Source organism: Eublepharis macularius, chromosome 12, assembly GCF_028583425.1.
Source record: "Eublepharis macularius isolate TG4126 chromosome 12, MPM_Emac_v1.0, whole genome shotgun sequence".
Classification (NCBI taxonomy): domain Eukaryota; kingdom Metazoa; phylum Chordata; class Lepidosauria; order Squamata; family Eublepharidae; genus Eublepharis; species Eublepharis macularius.
In genome coordinates this window covers 37,870,976-37,895,991 of record NC_072801.1, presented here as the reverse complement: position 1 = coordinate 37,895,991, position 25,016 = coordinate 37,870,976, and the positions used below count along the sequence as shown (strand labels likewise).

The 25,016-nt window shown below is 46.9% G+C and overlaps 1 protein-coding gene across 1 annotated transcript; it reads left to right on the top strand.

Moving 5' to 3' along the window:
* Positions 1-5,987: 5,987 nt before the first annotated feature.
* On the top strand, positions 5,988-24,089 carry NR1D1 (nuclear receptor subfamily 1 group D member 1). Its single transcript, XM_054993630.1, has 8 exons — positions 5,988-6,421; positions 14,443-14,796; positions 15,394-15,482; positions 16,572-16,716; positions 17,424-18,028; positions 20,088-20,273; positions 22,150-22,360; positions 23,618-24,089. Exons 1-8 carry the CDS (start codon positions 6,388-6,390, stop codon positions 23,815-23,817), a joined length of 1,824 nt encoding a protein of 607 aa, XP_054849605.1. The 5' UTR covers positions 5,988-6,387; the 3' UTR covers positions 23,818-24,089.
* Positions 24,090-25,016: the final 927 nt, after the last annotated feature.

Here is a 25,016-nt window from a genome sequence, read left to right as displayed (position 1 = left end):
TTAGGCATGAAATGTTTCACTGCCTGGCCGGACACTCTCACCTTGGTAAGCCACCATAGCAAACCTGACCCTTTTGAAACAGAATGTGTCTTACCTGCCCTTTGCCATTAATTTGGGCATTCCAGTTATCATTTATTTCACTTTCTACCTGCCACTCCTACTACTGGAGTTTTTGTTTTATCCTCAAGAACAGGGGTCCCCATGGTGCCCACCAGTGTTCCCTCTAAGCTTTGCAGTGCTGTGAGCTAAAAATCTACTTTGTGAGCTGAAACAACAACTTTTATTAAAGTTTTGAGTGCACCTCCTTTAAAAAAAAATTACAATCAAATTGTTTTGATTACAATCAAAACAATTTAACAATAAACGCTATTAGGTGAAAGGGCCACAAAAATCAGAGTATACTTCTGTATAAAAATGGGTATGTCCATGCAGATTACAAAGAGGTAGTTGTTTTAGTCTGTTGCTACAAAATAAAGCAGACACACAATGGCACCTTAAAGACTAGCACATTTATTTCAAGATGAGCTGTTGTGAGTCAGTGCTTACTTCTTCAGCCTCCTTCTGCACCAAGGCCAAGTTAAATGACGGCTTCATCATGGTGGTGGCTGAGACGCTACCTCCTCTCCTCCGCTCTCTGGGGCTGAGGGGATCTTAGCGATTTCAGGCTGCACGGGTCACGCCAGACCCGATCACTCAGCTCTGCTCTGTTCCCCAGCTAGAGAGCCAGCAGTGGCTGGAGGAGTTCTCTGGCAAAACCCTGGGGGCCAAACCAGCCACAGCCAGGAAGGGAGAAGTGGGATGAGGCTCCATCCCTGCTCCATCCCTATAGGGCCCACCTGCAGATGCTGGCTGACTGGGAAGGAGGGGCTGCCTGAGGGTTAGTTTCTGTGAGCTACATCTGAGAAGCTGTGAGCGATTGCTCACGTGCTCACATTAGCGGGAACACTGGTGCCCACCAACTTCTTTCTCTGGGCCCACCAAGTGTTTTTAGAAAGTTGGTGAAGCCAGGTGGAGCTTGTGCCCTGTAAGACTTTTGACTGGCCACTGGAGATCCAATTGGCTGCGCAGATTTTTAAAAAGTTGCACAAGGATCTTCACTGCGTGACTGAAGGTAAGCTGTGTGTATGCCAGAAAATATTTTTAATAATATATTCATTAAAAAAGACATCTTGTTAAAAAGAATTTCTGCCTCAAATGCTGAAAAGTTACATTGAAATTATACATCATCTCACTCTGTGACATTTTGCGGTTGGTTCTGCCTCCTGCAGCAGCTATTTTGGGGTTGCATCCATCACCCTGTGTCAGAATTCCAAAGGTGCCTGCAGGCTGAAAGTGGTTGGGGATCTCTTCTCCATAGGCTGTCTAGACCAGTAACATTGTCCAATAAGTCACATTTGATTAGGAAAGTTCTCTGCTATTCTGACAATCATCCAGGCTAAATGAGAGCCCACCTCCAAGTTACAATTTGTCTGGTGACCATTCTTCATAATTCCTATGCACGCATTTCACTAAACGTCATGCCTCTGTCAACTCGGCAGCATTTTTGCACATATCTGTCTGACTCTGTGGACAGGAAGGGGTTCTGAGTGTGTCTTCCTAGGCAGCAGACTCCAAAACCAGAATTAATCTTGGCTGACAGAACACTGAACTGTGGGGGGTAATTGCAGGTGTGGGAAGGGCAAAGCACTTGGTCTGCTCACCATCTCCTCTGAGAGCCCTCCACATACATTACCTCAGCAAAAGTGTTAATATGTATGTGCTAAGACAAGTCCTGTCTTCTAGCTCTGAGTGAACCTGCAGAGGAAGGAATTTAACAATGTAGAGCACAGGTGTTTTATTAAACTGGCCCCATTAGTTGGTATCTGCTGTCATATTGGAAGTATGACATTGGGTCAGCAGCGTAATCTATATAGCTCCTTCCAAACAGATGTATGACCTCTGGAGTTTTTTTCTAGACTGTACTGCCTCAGAACATATGCTGGGAAATCCCTGGTTCAAATCTCACCTCAGCCACAAACTCACAAGTTGGCCTTAGGCAAGCCATTCCTTTCTAAAGCCTCTGCTTCTTCAAAGCCTGCCTTAGAGGGTTGTTGTAAAGACTACTGAGAATAATCGATGGGAAGCACTAGGTGGAATGTTTGAAATTTCTTTTATAAATAGTATTATAATTATATGTTCTTTGGAAGAGGTGAGAATATGTTCTTCCTTTCCCATGTCACACTTTCAAAGCAGGTGCTGTTAGAAACACCTTTTTAGGAGTGTATGTTATCATAAATCCAAATCGTCCCGTTCGACTGGTTTGTGTTTAAAGAAACCCGCGGCATGAAGAAATCAGGAAGCTGGTGGCTTAAATGGCAGGCATTATCCCGAGCTGGATCCACCACAGGTGCAGCTTTAATCTGCCACATGCAGTCAGTGACTTGTTTCCTCAGACACTGGCTTCTCTTACTCAGCAACTACTCCAGACTGTCCCATCGAGGTGAGCAACATCCCTCAAGGAGGAGCTGTTTGTGCTACATGACCTAAATATGAGTGGCAGCATAGCTACATCTGGCACACGGGACATCATGGAACCGTGGGACAAGACATGTGGACCTCACCATAGTAAGTTGGAGGTATAATATCTATCATCACCACAAACCCAAAGTTGTAGAAAACACTGTGGTTTACTTGAATCGTGTGGGAAAGAAAGGAAGACAGGTGGAGGGAGAGAAAGGGGAGACAGAAAGAAAAATGTGGAGATACACATTTGAAGGTCGTTGGAGAGAAACTCAGGTAAAAATGTAGATAAAGTGCACTGCTTACACACATTGCACGTTATCTACTTTTTTACTTGTGTGTTGGTATAGTCATTTTTTAATTTGTTCTCAATTGTGGTGCAGTGGCTAGACTAGAATCTGGAGACCCAGATTCCAATCCTAACTAGTGGAAAACTAGTTGGGTTACCAACCAGTCAGACTCTCTCAGCCTAACTTACCTCACAGGGTTGTTGTGAGGGTAGAACAGTGGAGGGAAGATAGACATATGACATTCTGAGCTCCTTGAAGGAAGAGCAGAGCCAGTTGGGTGTATTGGTTAAGAGCGATGGGACTCTAATCTGGAGAATCGGGTTTGATTCCCCACTCCTCCACTTGAAGCCAGCTGGGTGACCTTGGGTCAGTCACAGTTCTCTGGAGCTCTCTCAGCCCCACCCACCTCACAGGGTGTTTGTTGCTGTGGGGATAATAATGACATACTTTGGAAACCACTCTGAGTGGATATTAAGTTGTCCTGAAGGGCAGTATATAAATCGAATGTTATTGTTATATAAATCGAATGTTGTTGTTATTATCATTATAGGATATGCTAATCCTATGGATCAATATCCGATTGGCCTTCACTGACTTATTTAACCTGAGAATTAGTGTTGTGTAGCAGTTAGAGTGTCAAGCTAGGATCTAGGAGATCAGCGTTTGAATCCCCACTCTGCCATGGAAGGTCACCAGGTGATTTTGGGCCAGTCACATACAGTCATCTTAACCTATTTCACAGGATTATTGTGAGAATACAATGGAGAAGAATGATGTAAGCTACTTTGGGCCCCCATTGGCGGGGGGGAAGGTGAGGTATAAACGAAGTAAATAGGTATATGACAATACCCCTCGCCCAGAGGTGCTTCTACCACGAGGCAGTCATCCCAAATTGTGAGTGCCGTTAAGGATGACAGAGAAAGTGACAGAAATTTCACTGTTGAAGCAGAATCTACCGGGAAGCCCTCCTGTATAAGCTTCTCAGAGCTTATGCAATTTCCATTTATTTCAATGGGCACAGAATAATTTCTTTCAGGATTATGCCCCACGATAATTCGTGCCAGTTTTCTGCCTTAGACTGTCTTGTGCTTAGCATCTCCTAGTCTTTGTATGCATATGTATTTAATCAAGAACAAAACCACCTTTAGATGCAGGTGCCCCTCTGAATACTCCCCCTGAGGTCAATCTGGACTGGTGTGCAGAATGGTTCCTCTCTGGTCTGCAGCAGTGACCAACATCAGGGAGACAAGCAGTATGCCAGAAAGTGGTGGAAGGTGCTGTTTGTGGAGAGCTCAGACTCTAACCTTTTCTTCTTCTACTGCTAAAAACTAAACAAGGAATGTGGTAGTGGAGGCACAGTTATTCTAGGGAGAGGGAAAAAAAGGATCATAGAGACAATCCTGCTACAGTTAAATACAGTTGAATTCAAAGGGTGAATGATGCTGCCCCTTAAAACTCTTCCCTTAGAAATTAATAGAAATGTATATATGTATATCACTGACTTATGGCTGGGCTGTGTCCTTTTGATTTAAAAGAAAAGGAGAATATGAATTTGGGGCGGGGGGGGGAGGGGAGGTGCTGAAACTGTAATTAGTTATTTCTATGCCTGAGACAGGTTCCCAGTTCTTCATCCCTTCAGAAGATCCAGCACCAGGGCAATTAAGAATAATAGTGGATGCATTGCTAAGATAGACTGTTCCTGTTTAGAAGCACTTGCAGTCTCTTGCTTTCCAAAATGTCAGACGATCTTCACCAGCAGTACAGGTGTTTAACAGTGCCATCCTAAGCAAAGTTACATCCTTTTAAGGCCAAAGGGTGCAACTCTGCTTAGGATGGTACGGTAAATGTTTTGTATTAGGCCGCAGGGAACAAGGCCATGATGTTGCTCTCTTTAGCAAGCTGCCCACACTAAGCCTCAATAGAATTTTCATTCACTGTCTTGAAACCATGCTTAATTTATTCTATTTTGAAGAATAGAATTACATTAAAAACCAACAATAGTGCATGTGGCTGTTCCCCCTGTAGCTGTTTCTTCTTGCCCATATAAATGCTATTTAATTTTTAAAAACAGGTTCTTGCTTAGATCTGGAAGCTGCTAAAAAGCAAAAAATTGGAAAAGCCCCATTGTGCAAAGCTCTGTTGCTTGAACTCATGTTCTGTGTCTTTCTGGATTGTGACTTCACTGCTGCAGGGAAACCCGTAAATTAATCCAAAGCTAATTGCAAAGACAGTTTAGAAACCCCACTCCGCATAGTGTGCATGAAATCACTTGTAATGGTAACCATCAACCCTTTTACCATTCTTTAACTACTAAGATGGTCAGTACAGAATGTTGGTTAAAGCACATTCAGGATTACAAATGGAAGAGCTGCATTTGAAGAAGTGGGCTTTCGTCCCCAAAAGTTTATGCTGGAATTAAAAACAAACTGCTACAGTGCAATCCTAATACAGTTACTCCAGTTTAAATCTATTGAAGTCAATGGATTTAGACGGGGTAATTCTGTATTAGGACTGCATCTCAACATATCTCGAATATAGCACCAGACCCATTTAATTTTGTTGCTGCAATAGTTAAAAGAGAGAATATGAGTTTCCAAAACAGACGGGGGTCTGGAATAGAAAGCAGGCACACATTGGCTGCCCTAGAAAAACCCGCTCTTGTTTTGCAAGGCATTTAATCTTTACCCCCTCTCCCTCCCCCATTCTTCCACAATCCTTTTGCCAAGCTCTACATTGGCAGCCAGCTGCAGCTGAAAAGAAACAAGGTTCTTTCCACACATCACGTTAACGCATCACGTTTTTCAAGGCTATGCCCCCCCTCCCTTCAGGGAGGGAGAGAGTGTGTGTGTTTGTTTTAAGCTTCAACCTCTTGTGATCTCTTTGGAGAAGCTGCAAAGGCTGGAGGAGAGGGGGGAGGGAATCAAAAGCCAAGTCACTCCTCAGGAATGCGCAGCCAGCCGCACAAACACACACAAGCAAAAGGGAGGGGGGAGGCTCGCATTTGAGGGCACCCTACGCGGAAACTACAACTCCCAGCATGCCGCGTGGCCAAGGCCAGGCACCCAGTGCAATGTGCCTGCTGTGGCTGCTGCAGCAGCCGAAAGTGTGTCACTGGGCCACGAGGCTCTCCCTCGGAGTCACATGGTGGATGCTCCAGGGCCGCGTGCTGCAGTCTGCGCAGCTGCGGGCAGAGAGGAGACTGGAGCCGCCGAGCCCTGGCAGAGTAAAATCTTGCAGGCGAAGGGAGAGGCAGCAAGCGACGCCAGCTCCGGCCAGCCGACCGAGGGATCCCGTGCACGTCTGGCGTTCCTTTTGCTCTCTTTTTAAGAGCCCGGCTTCTTTTTTTGGCACTCTTGGTCAGGCTGCCGGAAAAAAACCCTAAAATCCTATTTTCCAAATTGTTTCGCCCCCCTCTGTGCAAGAAGCGGATCGGAGCGGTTGCTTTCCCAGCCTAACTTTGGGGGTCGCGGCAGAAGATCGAGGAGGCGAGGGGGCCCCTTGGGCGCTCCTCCCGCCTCTCTCCTCGCTGGATTCCTTGACCACGGAGCCCCAGCGAGCAGCCTCGCTGGGAGTGAATGACAGCTGTCAGCTAAACAGGATGGCCGCTCTGGATACGAATAACAACGCCCCAGGTAATCCCCTGAAGGTTTCCGAGGTTGGGACCTCCGTGTCGGTTGGGGAGGGAGTGGAACCTCGCGTCGCCCTCCTCGATAGGTATTAACCCTTCTGCTTCGGCCTGACACTTGTCCTCCTCTTTCTCCGGCCAAACTCAAGGCACTTGAGGTCATTCCTGTCTGCCTGCCAGCCCCCTGCTGCTGGTCGGAGGGGGGCTCTGCTGGAGGATCCCCAGCCCGTGCAGCTTGGGGTCGGGGGCTTTTTGTCAGAATCCCAGAGAATCCATGATCTTTCCTAGTTCCGGGACAAAGGGGGCTTGCAATTGCAGGGGGGAGGCCCAGGGGGATTTCTCCGCTTCCCTGTCTCCCACACGCAGCCCCATTACAGTTTAAAAGGCGAATTTCCCCGGGGGTGTGGGGGTGTGTGGGAGAGCACTGAAGGTGCCCTCGGTGTCAGTTTCAGGGATCGAGGTCACCCTTTGCGCTCCCTTCGAGGGGAGGGAGGGGAATTGAGGGTCTGTTCTCAGTAGCCGCAGGCGACGCCATCCCGTAAGGGTGGGGGGGAAAGGACAGTCGTGGCCGGGGGTGGGGTTGTGACCATTGTGATCTTTCCATTTCAGGAGGCTTCTCTGCAAAACTCTTAGTATTATGATCTGATGGGGGCAGTTTATTTTGGGGCTCGTGCACCCACCCCAGGTGTTCTGCCTCCTGGGATCTTGTCTCCTCTCCCGTGACTCTGGTCTGGAGGGGTTTCTTCCCCACCCCCAGCACTGCCACCCCCTTTGGGATCCCCCCTTTCCTGGGATTCCCCCCATGGAGCTTCTCACGTGTCCTCCTGACCGGCTCAGCCACGTGCAAGGTTTGTTTTCCCTAGTGGCCACGCCCCCCGTCTCCTCCCATTGGCCATCCCCGCCTCCTATTACATCAACAGGATCGCCCCCCCCCCCCCAGCGACGTCAGCGTCTGGGAAGAGCGAACGTTCCGAGGCCTTCCCTCGTGGGCGGGGCTTAGGAATGGCCACCTCCTCGACATGGGCGGTATAGGATTTGCACCAATAAGGAGGAGGGGGTGGTCCAAAGCGTGAGGGGCGGAGCTGGAAAAAGAAGGGGACCACGTGCAGGCGATGCACGTGGAAGGGAAGTGGTAGAGCTGCAGACTTGGTTTTCTCTGATCCCAGCAAGGAGGGGCTCTTGGGGGCATCGGACAAAGTTGTACAGTGACCTTAAGACCCGAGCGTCGACTCTGAAAAGCGTTCTGCGTATGCTTACAGGCACTGTACTTGTATGTCCTTTCCATAAAAAGATATTCCCCTTTTGTTCTTTTTGGGTGAATCCATGTTCCCAGTCATGGCAGGTCAATTATGTGCCTCCTCTTATGCGAGAATTGCATCCAGGCTGCATGACGAGGAAGTACCAGAGTGGATGTTTGGGGGGAGGGGGAGAGAGCATGTGTAGAGTGCCTTTCGTTTGTGAAAGGGGACCCAGCTTTTTAAAAAATTGGCCCTAGGTAACAATGCAATACCTCTTGAGTATACGTACTCCCTTTCACTGGAAATGAAAATTTGGGGTCTGGAGAAGAGAGAAAAACGTTAGGACAAAATCCCTCTGAATATGTATTTTGTTAGTCATATTTGTTTAAATACAGATGTTAGACTGTAACGGCAGCAAAATAAAAGAAGTGACACCTTAAAGCCTGACGAAGAGAACTGTGGTTCTCGAAAGCTTATGCTACAGTAAAGTTGATTAGTCTTAAAGGTGCTCCTGGACTCTTTACCTTAAAGACTAGAATTTATTCCAGCACAAACTGCAAAAACAAAACAATAACATTTTTTTGGGCTTTAAGGTGTCACTGATCTTTATTTTTAAAAATGCATTGTTTAGAAATTGAAAGGGAAGGCAGCATTGGTCTAGAGATCTTGGAATTCTAAGCAGGGTCAATATTTGAATGAGACAGTAATCTTTATTAGCACAACTGTTACTTTAATATACTGTAAGCAAGTTTTCCCATTGTGTGGGAGTCTTCTGAACTTCAGAAAGAATTCTGTATGATTAAAATGCAGGGTGTAAGATTTTTGAAGATTTAACCTGCCCAGATACTGGTATATTTGTCTCCTCTTTTCCATGGATCTATAATGGTTTTACATATTTGTGGTCACATTTTTCTACACTGCCTGTTCAAAATGCTATCAAGTCAAGACAGAGTTATGGCAACTCCATAGAGTTTTCAAGGCAAGTGATGAATAGAAGTGGTTTGCCATTGCCTGCCTCTGTGTAATGACCCTAGCCTATTGGGGGGGGGGGTCTCCCATCCAAGCACTAATCAGGGCTGACCCTTCTCAGGTTCGGAGATCTGATGATATCAGGCTAGCCTGGCCCATCCAGGTCAGGGCATATTTTTCTATTCAAGGATACGTATTTTAGATCACTCTTTCTGCATTTTGATAAAAAGGTGAATTAAAATTTTGTAACAGGCATTCATCTACTCCAAGGGTAGTATGAAAATTGGGCAGATGCTGTGTTGAGAGTCCCTGAGAGACAGAAGCACCTGGGATTTGAGACTGATGAGTGAGATGTTGCCAGTAGTGGAATCACTCACTTGCAGTGGTCTGGGATAGAAGATTTCTGGGACAAGTCTCCCATGTAAAGGCATGGGTAGATCTTTAGAAGCTGTGTGAGTTGATTGTTGTGCCATCCCTTGCTGTGTATGTTTGTTCAAGACAGCCTTTTCATGTTCAGCATGGCTTACTGTTCAAAAGCGATATAGGTTGGATTACTACCTTTGTGGGAGTTCTGACCTTTTGATATTCTGGAACTTGATTTCTGTACTGGGCATAGTTTGTGTGCATATCTGTGCCACCTTGGGGTCAGACCCGGCTGCAGGTTAAGAAGGATGGGACTTGTAATATTTATGTCCTGCATTTTATTCCTCCTTTCTCCCCAATGGGGACCCAAAACAGTTTACATCATTCTTCTCTATTTTATCCTCACAACAGCCCTGTGAGGTAGGTTAGGCTGAGTGGACCAAAGGTCACCCAGCAAATTTCCATGGCAGAGTGGGCACTCAAACCTGGATCTTCCAGACCCTAGTCTGTTACTTTAACCATTATGCTACGCTGGTTGTCATAGTTCCAATGTGTTGGTTCAGGAGTCTGTGTGAGGAAGATGCCTTTTCTCCTGCTGCTGTGATTATTTCTGCCAAAACCATTGGATAAAGTTGTTGAACACAGTGGCATCATTTGTGTTTCCTATTGACTTAAATTTCTTCCTACTTCCATGCCAATCTTCTTGCCACCTCTGCTTTACAGAGCTCAACTATTCTGTCCTTTCTGATCCCCGCCTTCCGCATCATGGTGAGGTTTAAGCATGGGGGATTATTTGCCTTATGCAACATTCAATGCTCCTTTCCCTGGAAGCCCTTGCTGTGTCCACTTGCCTCAACTTTAGAGAGAACAACCAAGAAGCATGTAGCTTTGCGGCAAAGACCACGTGTGGTTTGGGATTCCACATGTGAGTCCAGAAGCCCTTGCATCCTTGTCTCTAAGAGACGGAAAGTCTGGCAATACAGACGGCCAAAGGACAGGACAGACACACCTTTGCTTTCTTTACACCCCTTTGGAAGTTTTCCAGCTTTGTCTGCACGCACTTCCACCTGCTCTGGTGTCCTCTGGCAAGTTGAGCTTATTCTCTGTGACCCACTTGAGCCAGTCACCATCTATATTTAATTCGTGCAATCTTGGAGACTCCAGATGGAAAGGCAGATTCTTAAATGCACAGATCTTCCTCTGCTGAAATTCCCTATGCCGCCCTTTGCACCCGGCCTATCTCGATTTCCAAACTCTGGATTCTCACCCTTCCAGAGGAGAGAGAGAAAATTGCCCTGTTGCAAAGTGGTTTCTCAAGAGAAGCCAGAGGCTGTGCGGGAAGCAAAAGGGAAGCAAAAACAAAGCTGTCAGTGCCAAAGAGATTACTAACAAGGTCACGTGTGAGGGCCACGTTCAGAGGCCAGGCGGGGACGAGCACGCCTCCCTTAGCGAGCCAGAGACTTGGCTGAACTGCAGGCTTCTGCAGCTCAGGAGGTTCTTAGCCCAAACCAAGGAGCCTGCTTGTCCCTGTGAATGTGGTGGGTTGCTCTCCCTTTGTCATATGGAAGGAAAGACAGGAAAAAGATAAATGCACAGGTGTGCGATACATGTTGTGTTGAAATCCACAGCTGATTTTCTTTCCCATCCCATATACACCAATGTATGAATGGTGTGGTACAACAGTGAGGTTTCTCTCTTGAGTGCGTTTTTAACTCTGCCCTTCCTCCAGTTCAAGGCAGAGTATGCACATCTCCCCTGCACCATTTTATCTTCCCCACAGCCCTGTTTGGTAGGCCAGGCTGAGAACAAATGAGTGTGCAGGGATTTGAACCTGGGTCTCCCTGGTCCTCATCCAACCCACTACTCCATTCTGGCTCTTTGCATTGATTATTTGCGGGAGATGCTTCTGTGATTGCAGGGCTCTAACAAGAGCCTCACTTTACTTTTTGCAAGAGATCGTGGGCTGTAAGACCCGAGCCCTGGATGCAGGACGCTTGTATGATGACTCCCTTGCTGTAAGAAGGGGCTCAGGGGCAGAGCGCCTGGTTTGCATGCAGAAGGTCTCGGGTTCAATCCCTGGCATCATCACTGGAGAGGATCAGGTAGAAGGTGATGTGGGAGGCCTTTGCCTGAGGCTCTGGGGAGTCACTGCCAGTCAGAGTAGATAACACCGATCTTGAGGGATGAAAGGCTGTGTTCTGTGTTTGAGAACACTCCTCGAAGGACCTGGAGATAAACTGCTAGACTTGCCTGTGTTTCTAGCCCCATAAGAGCACCCAACCCTAACCCACAAGACTCTTGATTCACCCTCTCTTTGATGAAACTTGTAAGGCCTCCTGTGTGAGAATAATTAAGAGGTTTTGATTACAGAATTGTGGTTTTATGGATGGTGGTGCTCCTCTTTAATCAGTATGGGGTGTCCAGTCACCCCCCCCCACACACACACACGCTTTAGGATTTAGAAAGAAAAGAGCCTTCTGGCTTCTTTCACTCACCATAACTGAAACCTTCCAGTGTGCTGAACCCTGAGAAAGAACCCATGCACACGTGGGCTGCCACGCTGTAGTATGATGTGCGAATTGGAAAGCAGACTGAGTAGGGGCCATGTGACTTGTCGAACTGGGAATGGGGAGGGAGGAGCGGAGCTTGTTCAAAACCCAAGGAAGAAGGAGCAGACAGGGAGGAGGACCAAGATGGAACAGAGAAAGGCAGACATATTCCTTTTTCTAACCCAGGATTGTAATCGTGGATTTTGCCATTGTGACTGTATGTGTGTGTGTGTGTGTGTGTGTGTGTGAGAGAGAGAGAGAGAGAGAGAGAGAGTAAAAGATGTCAGATTAGAGATTACTTTGTGCCATTCTTTTCTTTTACTTTGTTAAAGTGAAGTTGGCGGGGCCCTCTTTGGATTTCTGCCTCGGATGCTGAAATGTCTTGGGCCAGCCCTGGTTGGCTGTACCTCTGCCTTCTATGCTGTCAGTTGTTTCAGAAGAGGTTGACTGGTATGGAATTAGGATGAGAGGTTACTTTTAGTACATATAAAGCACGTATTTATCCTGCCCTTCCTCCAAAGTGCCTTGGAAAATAGCACGCATGGGTCTCCCTTCTTCCATTTTATCTTCTCCTGTGAGGCTGAGGGAGAGCAAGTGGCCCAAAGTCATCCAATGAGTTTTGTGGCAAGTGGGGATTTGAACCCAGTTCTCCTTAGCCCTAGTTCAACGGTCCAAGCGCTGTGCCACTTTGGTTTTCCTCCCTCAGTGCCTTGGCTGCTGGAGGCACTTCTTGGACTGCAGGAATGTAGAAAGGCTTCCTAGCGTGAAATTTTACCAACACATGTGACCCTTTTCTTCAGTACCTGCTCAGTGAGCAGTGCTGGCGCCACAGGCAAAAAAAGTCCCCAGGGTGGTATCCAGCCAATGGCAATACAGACCTGTGAGCACGGTCATGGTTCTTGCTAGTTGTGGGCTTGTCTGGGCATTGAGCATGGCTCTGGAACGTGACCTTGTTTATAATCCCTTGGCAGAGACTGCTGTGTTTTTGCTTTGCTCAAGGCCTCGCCCGTAGTGCTGGCCCTTTGGCAGATGGCCCGGAAAACGAAGTCTGGAGTGTTTTTTTCAAATCTCTGGGTTGGGCTACGCTAGGCGGGCCCAGCTTAATCAGCCTCACCACCTCCTTATTTTCTGAGGTGTGATGATTTTTGGCTTCCACCCAATTTTCAGCAATTTCTTTGGCCATTCACCTTGTTTGCTCACTCCCTTTAGGATAGTGGGGTTTTTTTTGGTCCTTCTTCTCTAGCCTTGAGATGTAGGTCAGCCCTTGAAAGGAGAAAGAGGGCAAGGGATGAGGTTTGGCAGGATGCATCCTGAGCTTGCAAGCACAATCAAGAACATGCAGTTGGATTTTCCAGACTTGTATTTGGGCACTTTGTTGCTTTGTTTTCTACAGTTTTGCTCGCAAGAAGGCTTAACAAAATCCCCCTCCACACACAAGCATATACTCCCAAGAGACACATTTAGTGGACTTTTTTTGGCAGGGCTTGAATGTTCACATAAGCAGCTGTCTGTGAAGCACCGTGAGAGCCGTATGGGAAAGAAATGGATATAGTGGGCAGGATAATGTCTCCCCCCCCCCCCCCGGCATCTGCTTAAAACGGAAGTAATGGATTACTTGGTATATGGATAGCTGCTGTCTTAGCTGAGGGAACCTCCATATGCAGGGGCAGTATACCTCTAATTATGAAATGCTGCAGACCAAGAATGAGGGTTGGAAATCCCTTTTGTGCCTTGCTTGTGAAACAAAAAGGCAGCATGAGACAGGCGCTTGTTTAGATCTAGCAGAGTGATTCTTTATTTCATTCCAAATGTCATGTATCATACGTGATTCAGTGGTTCCATTTCCACTCAAGGTCTGACTGCCCAGGAGTTGAATTTGTTAAAAAGATGGTACGCTGGTGTGACCCAGAAGGTCACCTTTTGCCCTAAGTCAACTCTGCAACTCTGTCTTTGTGAAGCCCAGTGGCCTGCTGCTTAGCTCGCTTCTTTGAGTCAGCGTTAAACTTTGCTCTGAAAACTTTTTTGTACTACTTGTGCTCTCTGTTGTTATCAGTGTTGTTGTTGTCAGTGAAGAAAAATTGCCTTCTCTCCACCATGTTCATAATTTTATAATCTACTGTCATGTTCTATCATTTTTTTCTAAACTAAAAAAAATGCCTTTCCACATAGGGAAGGTGTTCCAACCGCTGGCTAATTTCAGCTGCCCTTTTCGGCACTTAACTTGAACCTCTAATTCTGCCTCCTGACCTCCTTTTGCCTCCTCTCCCTCGTGTTTTGCTGGAAGCAGGCTCAGCTCTTTCTAACCTAGTTCTGGAACAGCACCTAACATTTGAAGTGCTCTATAAATAATATTACTACCTTTCCCAGCTGTGTGATACCATACTTGTGACAGGACAACCAGAACTCTATATAGAGCTATATTCTAAATGTGATGGCACCGTAGATATTTATAGAATGAATTTATGATACTTGCTGTTTTATTCTCGGGCCTTTCCGAAAGAAATCCCACCATCGATTTAACCTTGATTTTGCATGCTGAGCTTGGTGTGGTTTGGACTGTGCACTTTGGGGGCCTGGGGACAATGAGTGAACAGCCCATCCTGAGTTTGGTTGCTCTACTGTTGGGAGGGGGCTTCCTGCCTGGATTCCATGGTTCCCCGACTGATAAGGTTTGCAACATTGGGAAAATGGATGCTGCTCAGTTGCATTTCAGAATCTCACTTTTGGGTGCAATTGTTTTTTCAAGACAGTATCTCTGACACTGAGAACTAGAAACTTGCCTTGCTTTAAGACAGATGAGGATTCAAGTTCTGCTGATTGTCCAGCACATGCAAGCAGTAGCTGATTGCAAACCAATGGATCTCTGGCAGGGCAGATTCCTGAACATCTCTCTTATTCTCTGTTCCCAGGGGGCGTGATCAGCTACATTGGCTCTAATGGGTCTTCACCAAGCCGAACCAGTCCCGTCTCTCTGTGTGGCAGCGATAGCTCCAACAGCAGTTGCCAGCTGTCCTCCCAAGCCAGCTTCCCCAGTTACTTCCCACCATCACCCACTGGATCTCTGGTGCAGGATACTGGACGTCCATATGGAAGTAGCTCAGCTGGTCTACGTGAAGATGCCTCTCCTTCCTCTTCCTCCTCCTCCTCCTCCTCCTCCTCTTCTTCTTCCTATAGCTCTGGAGGCTCCCCGGTGGGGCTGCAGGTGGCCTTGGATGACGGGAGGCGCGTCTCCCCTGCCAAAAGCACCAGCAGCAGTATTACAAGTGAGTGATGGGATGGGCACTGCAGCTTTGGTGGTGGTAAAGGGATGGTGAAGGGGGGATAGAAAGGCAAGTGCAGGGAGGGTTGCAGTAAGATTCAGAACACCAACTGCAGATTTTTTCTTTCTTTGTTATTTCTTTGGACCTTTTATATGCTGCTTTTAAGAAAAAGGCTCGAGGCAGGTCACTAGTTAGTAAATCACAAATCAAATAATAACAATAACATTAAAAACGCATTCAGAATGGTAAAAACTAATTAACAGAATTTGAATAAAAGCAGGCCAATTTGAAAAAGCCTTCTGAAACGAAAGCTTTTTAGCTGATGTGAGAAGGCCTGCAGTGAGAGGCCCAGAGTTCTACCGATTAGAGGTGGCTGCCGAGAAGACCCACATCCTGGTCCCCCTAAATGTACTCGCCTGAATTGTGGGTTTTGTCCTCACACAATTGCAATTTCTCCCTGCTTCATTCAAGTCCGTTGCTTTCCTCTACTGGTATCAAACTTGCTGTTCAGAGAAGGCCGGCAACCCACCTCTTTGCCGGGGTGGAGTCCAGTCTCTCTCTGGCGAGTCTCCTAACCCCCTTCTCTTCATCTCCTCTCAGAGCTCAATGGGATGGTCCTTCTTTGTAAAGTCTGTGGGGACGTTGCCTCGGGATTCCACTACGGCGTCCATGCTTGTGAAGGCTGTAAGGTGAGCAGCTTAGGGTGGCAAGTGAGCTGTGCGACATGCTTGTAAGCACCCTCTCTTCCCTGCTGTTTCATACTGGGCCCGATCTCCTGAGATGTTCCTCTGTGCCAGGCTCATTTCAATGAATGGAAGCTGCCCGAGAAAGGGTGTTCTCGTTCCCTTTCAGTTCAGCGAGGCTAAGATGAGAGAGATTGAGGCAGCCGGTGCCCTGTGGGTCCCATTCTGCCGTTCCTTGTTGACAACCAAAATCCATTGTCTGTTTCACCTTGGCTTGCAGCCTGAGGTCTAGCAGCTCTTCATGTGCTGAGCAGCACCTAAGTAGGGATCCCTACAATCCTATGCGTTGGGACCAGGGTGACCTTTTTACCATAATAATTTGTAAGAAGATGGCATGCTGGTCACCTTTGTTCTAGTGTGGAAATTGGAGCAGGAACTGGGTTCCTTCTCTGCTTTTCAACACTATTGAGAGAGAGAGACTCCAGTACTTTGCAAGAGAGAAAATATTTCTCCCTACTGGGGACCCAAAGTGCCTTACAATGTAATTCTTCCCGTCTTTATTTTGTCCTTAAAATAAGCCAGTGTGATATGTTAGGGTGTGAGTGACTGGCCCATGGTCACTCAGCAAGTTTCTGTGGCAAGAGTTTGGATTTGAAACTGGGATTTGCAGATACTCTAACCATTACACCACACTACAGATTCTGTAGCTCGAACCAGAAGCATTATGTCTCAGACTTACCTTGGGGTGCGTGTATTGTAACGGCTGCTGTGAGGGCCAAAGGTAGGCATTATAGGCCCCTTTGAATGGCAAGCAGTATGAGGCCTCTGGATTGGCTACAAAGAGAGCGTCAGGTGGGCATAATCAGCCCCTTTGATTGGCAGGCAGTATAGGGCCTATGGATTGGCTACAAGGAGCCGTGTCTTTGCCTTTGCCTGATCAGCAATGCCATACATTCTGCCAGCTCTACTTTTCATTTTGGCCCACAGCCTCCAGCTCATGACCATGAGGTTGAGGAGGGGTTGCTCTGGATTCAGGTCAGCTGCCCGGAATCCAGGCTAGGCCTTGATGAGATTTCTCCTCCATCTCTATCTCAGGGTTTCTTCCGGCGCAGCATTCAGCAGAACATCCAGTACAAAAAGTGCCTGAAGAATGAGACTTGCAACATCGTGCGCATCAACCGGAATCGTTGCCAGCAGTGTCGCTTCAAGAAGTGTCTGGCTGTTGGCATGTCCCGGGATGGTGAGTTCCTGCCATGCCAAAAAGGAGAAGAAGTTGGAAGGCTTTGTGAGATGGGGCTGTGCAGTAGGCAGAGATGAGAAATAATTGTTCCTTCCTCCAATAGCACGACTATTTGGGTTACCAGGATCACACCCCATGAGAGCTGAAAGCTAGCAGTTGGTTGGATTGCCAGCAAACCCTTTGCAGAGTGTCAGGATTTCCTACCCTCAATTAAGCAAGCATTCCACCCATCTCCCTTTCACTGTTAGGTCAGGGTGCAATCGTGTTCCATCAGGGACCTTAAATCCTGTAATTCTCCTGGACCTAGTTCTCCAGCAGCCCTAGGCTTCCATCCAGCAGTCCTACTTGTGGAATTATAAGACCCCTAAATCTCCCAGCTCTGGGTGTCAGACACTAAAATGTCCTCATCTCTCCATACTTTTTTTAGTGTTTCTTTCCCTCAAAAATGATTGACCAATGGGGAATTTGGGTAGCCAACAGAGACTCAAAGCAACTTACAACATTGTTGTTCCCCCTTCCTACATTTTATTTTTGCAACAACCCTGTGAAGTAGGCTATGCTGAGAATGTAGCTTGTCAAGATTCAGAGAGAGAAGTTCAGAATTGACTGGAGGACTCATTTCATGTCAGAAAATACTCTTGTGCAGGTGCAGAAATCAATTTAGTCCAGCTGCTTCATGTGTTCTCCTACTTTCTCTTCCCCCGCAGCCGTCCGTTTTGGTCGCATCCCAAAGCGCGAGAAGCAACGGATGCTGGCTGAGATGCAGAGTGCCATGAACAACATGGCCAACAACCAGTTGAGCCTGCAGTGCTCACCTGAGAGCTTGCCAGCAGGACACTCGCAGCCAGCCAACCCCTTGCTGTGCCGCCAACTGGCCCCTCGTTCCCCGCCACCCCACGCAGCTTCACCACCTCAGCCGTCCCCTTGCTTCTCCCAGTTCTCCCAGCAGCTGACACCCCCACGCTCCCCAAGCCCTGGTGACATCATGGAAGACGTCATCTCGCAAGTGGCCAAGGCCCACAAGGAGATCTTTGTTTATGCCCATGATAAACTGGCTACGGGGCCCCTCCAACCCACAGAAGGTGATAATTCTCTCAGCTGGCAGAACACCCAGCTGACCAATGGCTATCACGGCAATGGGGTTTATCTTCAGAATGACAACTGGAACACTGGCTCGCCACCCAGTAACACCTGTCACCAGAATAACATCAATGGGCATCGGTTCTGCCCCTCTGGCTACCCTTCACTGGAGACAGATGCCTCGACCGGACGGGGCTGCCCCCGGCAAGGCGAACCCAAAGATGTACTCCTGGTAAGTATCCCATCCTTACAACATTGCTCATCTCTACCAGGCCTCACCATTTGGGCTTGCCTTGGGATGGATTCTGCAAACCTCTACTGGTAATGACAGCTCCTTTTCCTCTCACTAGGTTTCTTTTGAGACTTGGGGATTGTAATTGTTCCAGTAGTCTTATTATTCCTATGTTCGAGATTAATGGTGGGAGAATCTGTTGTTTGCCAAAGACCATCTAGAGCAGCAGGGACAGAATTCAAACCAAGGGACTTCCTTGTGTGGTCTTAGCATTAGCAACCTAATGTCTGTTTTGGACCGAGTTATTTTACCTCAGCACCCCCCACCCAACTTTATATGTAATGAAAAGGTGAGACTCTGATAGGTGCATTGCATGAGTACATGGGCTAAGTTAGCTCCTTTTATATATTTTCAGAATCTGTTGCAGCACAAATAAAACTGGAGTCTTGTGGCACCTTGAACTTACGCATATTTAAATATGTACATTTAACACATTTCATGGTTCTTCGACCCTATGACTTACATTTTTTCCTTCGTAACCTCCTGTATACGTGTCTGCCCAGTGAGAATCCACCACACACATCTGATGAAGTGGGCTCTCGGCCCAAAAGATTTTGCTGGAATAACATCTTCTTGGTGCCACAAGATTTCTGTTTATATATTTTGTCTGTCTTATTTTCCTCAATCCATATAATTATGGTTTTGACTCTTGCATTGGTTTTTGTTTGTATTTTGGTCTTTGCTGTTTTTAATCTTGTACACTGGCTCCATTGAAAAATGGAATATGACTTTTTTCTCATCCTGTTGCCCCCACATATGCTGATGTCAAACAAAGCTGCCATTAGAAGAAAGTTGGCCGAAAGTCAGTAGAAGTTAGTTCACTTCTACGTAATCAGGTTTAGGACTGGGGTGGGCATGTGCTAACACAATTGAGGAGGCCAGTGGCTTTCAACCTTTCCAGACCCAGGACTCGCCTTGTACAGGACCCACTGATTTGCAACCATGTGGCAGGATGCTGTATGTCATTAGAGCCATATCTAGAATACAAGAAGCCAGAGTTGTAACCTCAGTGCTATGGGCAGCAGACCAGGAGATCTGGACACAAGAGACAGCAGGGTGTTGCAGTTAAGTGTGTCCAGTTAGGATCTAGGAGACCCAGGTTCGAATCACCACTCTGCCATAGAAGCCCCAGATCCATGGAGATACCTTCTCCACTGCTGAGTCGCTCTGTTTTCCTGCCTTGCTGCTCTTCTCAGCATGGATGCAAAGAGAGGCATGGTGCCCTGGCTTGCTACACACATACACTAACCACAGGTCCTTTGAAGAAAGCAAGAAAAAAGATGGCTGCTCTGTAGGGACTTGCAATCTAGCAAGTGCAGCTCTGAGAGCCTTCTAAGTGTAACTCATGGATTGAAGACCATTGGAGTAGATCTTAACAGTAGCTGTGCTTGTTAATAAGATTAGCTTCACAACCTGATGGTCTGTTCAAGTGTCTTCAAAGGAAGAGTCATGAAAAGTGGAGGATGTTGGGAGCTGGGAGGAGCTGAATCTTCTCAGTGCCACAAAGCATGTGCATGTACATCATATGGACCTCCTCTGCCCTCTGCAGCTTTACGGGTGGTTTGTGCATAGCTCAGACCTGTTAATTCTTTTTTTAAAATATAACACCAGGTGACTGGGAGCCAGAACTGGTAAAAGTATCATTTGAACTTCATGAGCAAGAGGCAGTGTTGAGCACAACCCTGGTAGGAAAGGCCCTTCTTAATCAGAAAGGCAAAAACATGTTCCAAGTGTTGAATTCACAGAGGTTTCCACTTTACAGTAAATGGGCCATTTTTCAGGTTGGCTGGCCCTGTAGGTTATGGGGGCGCTGGTGCATGAAGCGAAATCCAACACTGGTGCTTTTGATGAAGTCTCTGATGAGGTCAGTTTAGAGAAATCTGGACTCTAAGACTGCCCCCCACCCCTGGCTGCTCTAGTCTGTTGTAGTTCCGGAGGCTTTGATCCCAGGTCTTGGTTCTCCATCTAATGGAACTCTTGTCATTTTCTCTCTCAACAGGCATGCCCTATGAATTGTCACCCCCATGGTCGCAGTGGCCGCACGGTCCAGGAGATTTGGGAGGATTTCTCACTGAGCTTCACCCCTGCCGTCCGAGAGGTTGTGGAGTTTGCCAAGCACATCCCAGGTTTCCGGGAGCTTTCCCAGCATGACCAGGTCTCCCTCCTAAAAGCTGGTACATTTGAGGTAGGCGGATCTCCTTTCCTAGGCATGAGCTACCATTATTTTTGGAAAGGGTATATAAAGGGTGCGAGGGGGAGAATTCTTAAAAGAAAAAATGTTGATTTCTTGTCTGAAATGAGGGGGAAATGGAGGACAATTTTTTTTTAAATTCCCAAACTCAGTACACATCTTTATTAAAAACTTTTTTCATGATATAATGAGCATGCATTTAAAGACTGTGCTCTGCTGTCATCTCTTTGAAATGTAAACTTGTTAGGAATAATTAGAGGTCTGAATCAGCTTTCGACAGGCTGGAATGGATCTCTGTCTCACCCAAAGCAAAGGTGACAGAACAACATTCTTGACAAACCACTCGTTTAGGTTTCTGAACAGAAATAAATAAAATAGTTTGCAGCCTGATTCTGTGAGTGTATTCAAAACTAATTCTACTAAGTTCAGTGACATTCAAGAAAGTATGCAATTAGGATTACTTAACCTTGGGGTGTGTGCACCCCCCCCCAATTTGATAAATCCATTTTTTTAACCAAATCCGAGAAAAAATTCAGAATTCCCTGAATTTCATTGTTTCCTATGGGGAAAAAAGTCAAAACTGGCTTCCATTGCAGAAACATACTGAGGCAAGCCTGCCATGGCCAAGGTACACTTCCAAAGGCAAGCTGAGCTCATCCCAGAGAAAGCCCACTCAACCAAGCTGAAACACAGGGATGGAATCTCCCCAGAAACAAAGTGAAGGAAAGGGACCAGCACCACATCACATCCATTCCACCCAGACCAAACTGAAGCTAGGGATACTGTTGCAACTTAACCCAACAGAAGCAAACTGAAGCAAGGGAATGCCTTGTGCTTGCGGTTGGGTACTGCTTGGTTCTCTTCTGTGGTGTTTCCCCACTGGCTGAACCCCGCGTCTGGCTGCTGTGAATGACACTGGTTCTGTTGAGCTAAGTTGCAACGGTGTTGGCTTGCTTCGGTTTGATTTGGATGGAATGGATATTCTCTGATGTGGTGTTGGTTCCCTTCCTTCATTTTGGTTCTGGAGGGATTCATTCATTCATACAAATTCTCAGCCTAGCCCACCTTACAGGATTTTTGTGAGAGAAAAATAGAGGAGGGGAGGCCGATGTATGCTACCTGAGCTTTTTGAAGGAAGGGCAGCATAAAAATGTCGTTAATCAATGGTCAACTACCTTGCGCATGTGTAGAAGATACTGGTCATAAGTAGGCATGGCAGAGTATATATACAGCCCTTTTCTGGTCTCACTGTCTCTTGGACAGTGAATGGACTGGATCGAGGGAGGTGCAGTCATGTTAAGGGCTCAGAGGCTTCCTTGACCCTCCCAGAAAATCTAACTCCAAAAAGTCAGGGAACCCTCTATATTGGTCCATAAGGCAGCATGTAATGTTTCATTTTGAGAGGAAACAGCAGACATTACCCTATGGCAAGTTCTTGTGTGTGCCCTCAGGATCCTAGCCGTGGTAGTTAAGCTTGGGGTGTAAAACCTCTAGACCCTGTCCTTGTTAACAAGTCTGTTGAAAGAATCAATAGATTTTTATGTGCATATTTGTAACACCTTATTCCGAATACGAATTTTGTAATTTTTAAGGTGCTAAAAAGTGCATGAATATCAGGCTCTGGAAATACATATACAGCCTAAAAAGCAAAGGCCCAAAGTTTTAAGGGGGATCATTGTTGCAAACAAAGCAAATTAAATTAGAACATATGATCATCCTTTATCCCTTCAAACCATGCTGTTGCTTATAATTTAATTAGGGGTTGGTGGGAGAATCTTCGTTACACGGAAATCAAATTTAGAAAGCATCGGGCTGGATTTCCTGGATGCAGCCTTCCGGTAGTCTTACCACCACCCCTCTCTCCTCCCAGGTGCTGATGGTCCGGTTTGCTTCCCTCTTCAATGTTAAGGACCAGACAGTGACCTTTATGAGTCGCACCAAATACAGCTTAGAAGAGCTGTGGGGGATGGGCATGGGAGACCTCCTGACATCCATGTTCGAGTTCAGCGAGAAACTTGGGGCCTTGGACCTCTCCGAAGAAGAGCTGGGCCTGTTCACTGCTGTGGTGCTGGTCTCTGCAGGTGGGTGAATGGCTAGAAGCTGGCTTGCCATGGCACACAGAGAACTCTAGTTTCTTATCTTTCTGGACTCTCTGCAGTCCTTTTGGCTCTTGTTCCCTGCTCTTTGTCTGTGACACATCAAATTGGCCACCCAAAAGCCTTCCTGGTAACTTCAACTTGCACCCGTTCTGTCTTGCTGCTCCTTATGGATTGGATCTAGTCAGTGTTTTCACTGGTGAAAAAGAAAGGAGGGATTTGCACTGGGCCACCAATTACAGTCATGAGAGACAGTGTATTGTAGTGGTTAGAGTGGTGGGCTAGAATCTTGGAGATTAAAGTTTGAAGCCCCACTCTGTCATGGAAGCTCACTGGGTGACATTGAGCCAGTCACACTATCTCAGCCTATCCTATCTGACAGGGTTCTTGTGAGGATAAAATGGAGAATGATGCAAGCTGTTTTGAGTTCCCTTTGGGGAGAAACGCAGGATATAAATGATAAAACAAGTAAACAATCAAGTAAACAGGTAAACAAATCTCCAGGCCCCACATGGAGATAAGCAACCCTAGCTACCAAACAGGCTATGCTGGGTGGGGATTGGTTATCTGCACGGCTAAAAGCCATGTGCCAAAAGGGCTTTAACAAGGAGGGGAAAAGGACAGGATTGAGTGAAAAAGCCAGCTGATCTGACCCTATACTTGGAGCCAAACCTGCTTCATTCTCTCCTCTGTACGCCTACCTCTTCGTGTAAGCTGTGGCCTTAACATCTTAGTTCTCTGTTCCAACTGAAAGGAAGTCCAATTATGTGGATCTGTATCTTCCCTTATTCCCACCTGCTGGCCTACCTTCTTTCTCGATGCACTCCAGCCCCCACAGATGAAACTTCAGATTACAAGTTCCTTGGGGCAGGGAGTTGGCTTCATTGGCCGAGTTGCTTTGAAAAATGCCATGGAGCTATTATATTATTTGTTAATAATGGTAATATTAATATGCAGACAGGGTTCAGAGTCCTTAAGATCAAGATCAGGCGGTGGCAGAATTTAGTATCAGATGATCCACGTTCGGGAAGGCTGGAACAGAACGTGCCTAAGAAAGCTAAAAAACTGGTACCAGTTAAATTTGGCAGTCTGCTCTCACCCTGTGGTGGATGTGCTGGTATTGGCAGCTGACATGAGAACTCTTGTGGTACTGGGTAGGCATGAACTGGCAGCCTGTATGTGTGTGTTGCTCATACCTGTGTATGTGATACTCACCACCTGTTTTTCCCTTGTCCTGCTCAGATCGTTCTGGCATAGAGAACCCAGCCTCTGTGGAGCAGCTTCAAGAGACGCTCATCCGCGCCCTGAGGGCCCTGATCCTCAAAAACCATCCCCAGGAGACTTCCCGCTTTACCAAGTTGCTGCTGAAGCTTCCCGATCTCCGCACCCTCAACAACATGCACTCTGAGAAACTGCTGTCCTTCCGCATAGACACTCAGTAGAGGGACAAGGTGGGGAAGGGGCAGCGCCCGCTGCCTCCCTTCCTGCCCTGTCTCGCCTTCCACCACTGCACTAACTGGACTGTTCCCTGGGTGTGGCTTATTTATTTATATTGGCGTAGCACAACTGCTGCCCCCACCTGCCTGGACCCAATCAGCGCATCGACTTTGTAAATATATCTCTGTATATTGGAGTTGTGTGAATAGAACTACTACTCTTCCTTGCTGTGGTACTGGCCACACAGGAATAATATATTGAAAAGCAAACCGCTTGAGTCATGTGTTCCCCGCCTTCATTTCCCCCTCTTCCTCTCCCTGGTTCTTTCATAAGGTGGGTGGAAAAGAGATGTGGGGGGACTGTGATTAAATGTAGGGTCCTCTTTAGCTCAGCTTATAAGGGCAAACCACCCTTGAAATATCATGCAAGCCATGCTTTGGTTGGGTGTGCAAGAGATTTAGGCCCTGTACCCCAAAGAAAACATGTTGCACCCACTGCAATTAGGATGATCTTGTCTCCACTGATTACACTGGAGCCTTCAACATGGGCTAATTCTGCACACGTTGGATAATGCACTTCCAATCCTCTTTATAGATCATTTGGAATGGATTTTTTCGTGTGCGGAACAAAAAATCCACCTCAAACAATTGATAAAGCGCATTGAAAGTGCATTATCCAACATGTGCAGAATCAGCCATGGATGAAACTGGAGTCAGACCACCAGTTTAAAGAGTTGCAAATGGTTGTGGCAGGTATTGTCCTGATTTTGCCAACCCTTATGGTCCAACTAGTTTTTGAAAAGTGGGGGGGGACTCCTCTTTGCCTTGCCAGAGGCAAAAATGGCTTATATACCCTTTTCCAAATCACTTTCAACTGTACACTAAATCTCCTCTGTCTTCTGGCACCAGCCTACTTTTCTCTGGATTGGGGCTTCATGTAGACAATCCCTGTAACATCCCTTGCCTTTGTAGTCTGGGGTCCAACGCTATGGGACAAACAGAGTTCCAGTCACCTTTTCTCAGGTTTCAGGTAAATGGTGCAGCCCAGAAGATCCCTTGTTCTTACACCTCTCTCTGTACTGCAAAACTGCGTCCCCTTGTCTGTCTCCCATTTAAAGGAAAACAGCTTTAAGATGCAAGCTCATGCAGCCGCACACATGCACTCACTCTGCACCCAACCCTCCCTTACCGCTCACCAGAAATGA

What these genes read in the sequence shown, in the direction of transcription:
- NR1D1 (XM_054993630.1), top strand. Translation starts at nt 6,388, where the DNA reads ATGGCCGCTCTGGATACGAATAACAACGCCCCAG. An exon ending in TACGAATAACAACGCCCCAG is followed by an intron (nt 6,422 to 14,442) that starts GTAATCCCCTGA and finishes CTCTGTTCCCAG; the next exon opens with GGGGCGTGATCAGCTACATT. An exon ending in AACCCAAAGATGTACTCCTG is followed by an intron (nt 18,029 to 20,087) that starts GTAAGTATCCCA and finishes CTCTCTCAACAG; the next exon opens with GCATGCCCTATGAATTGTCA.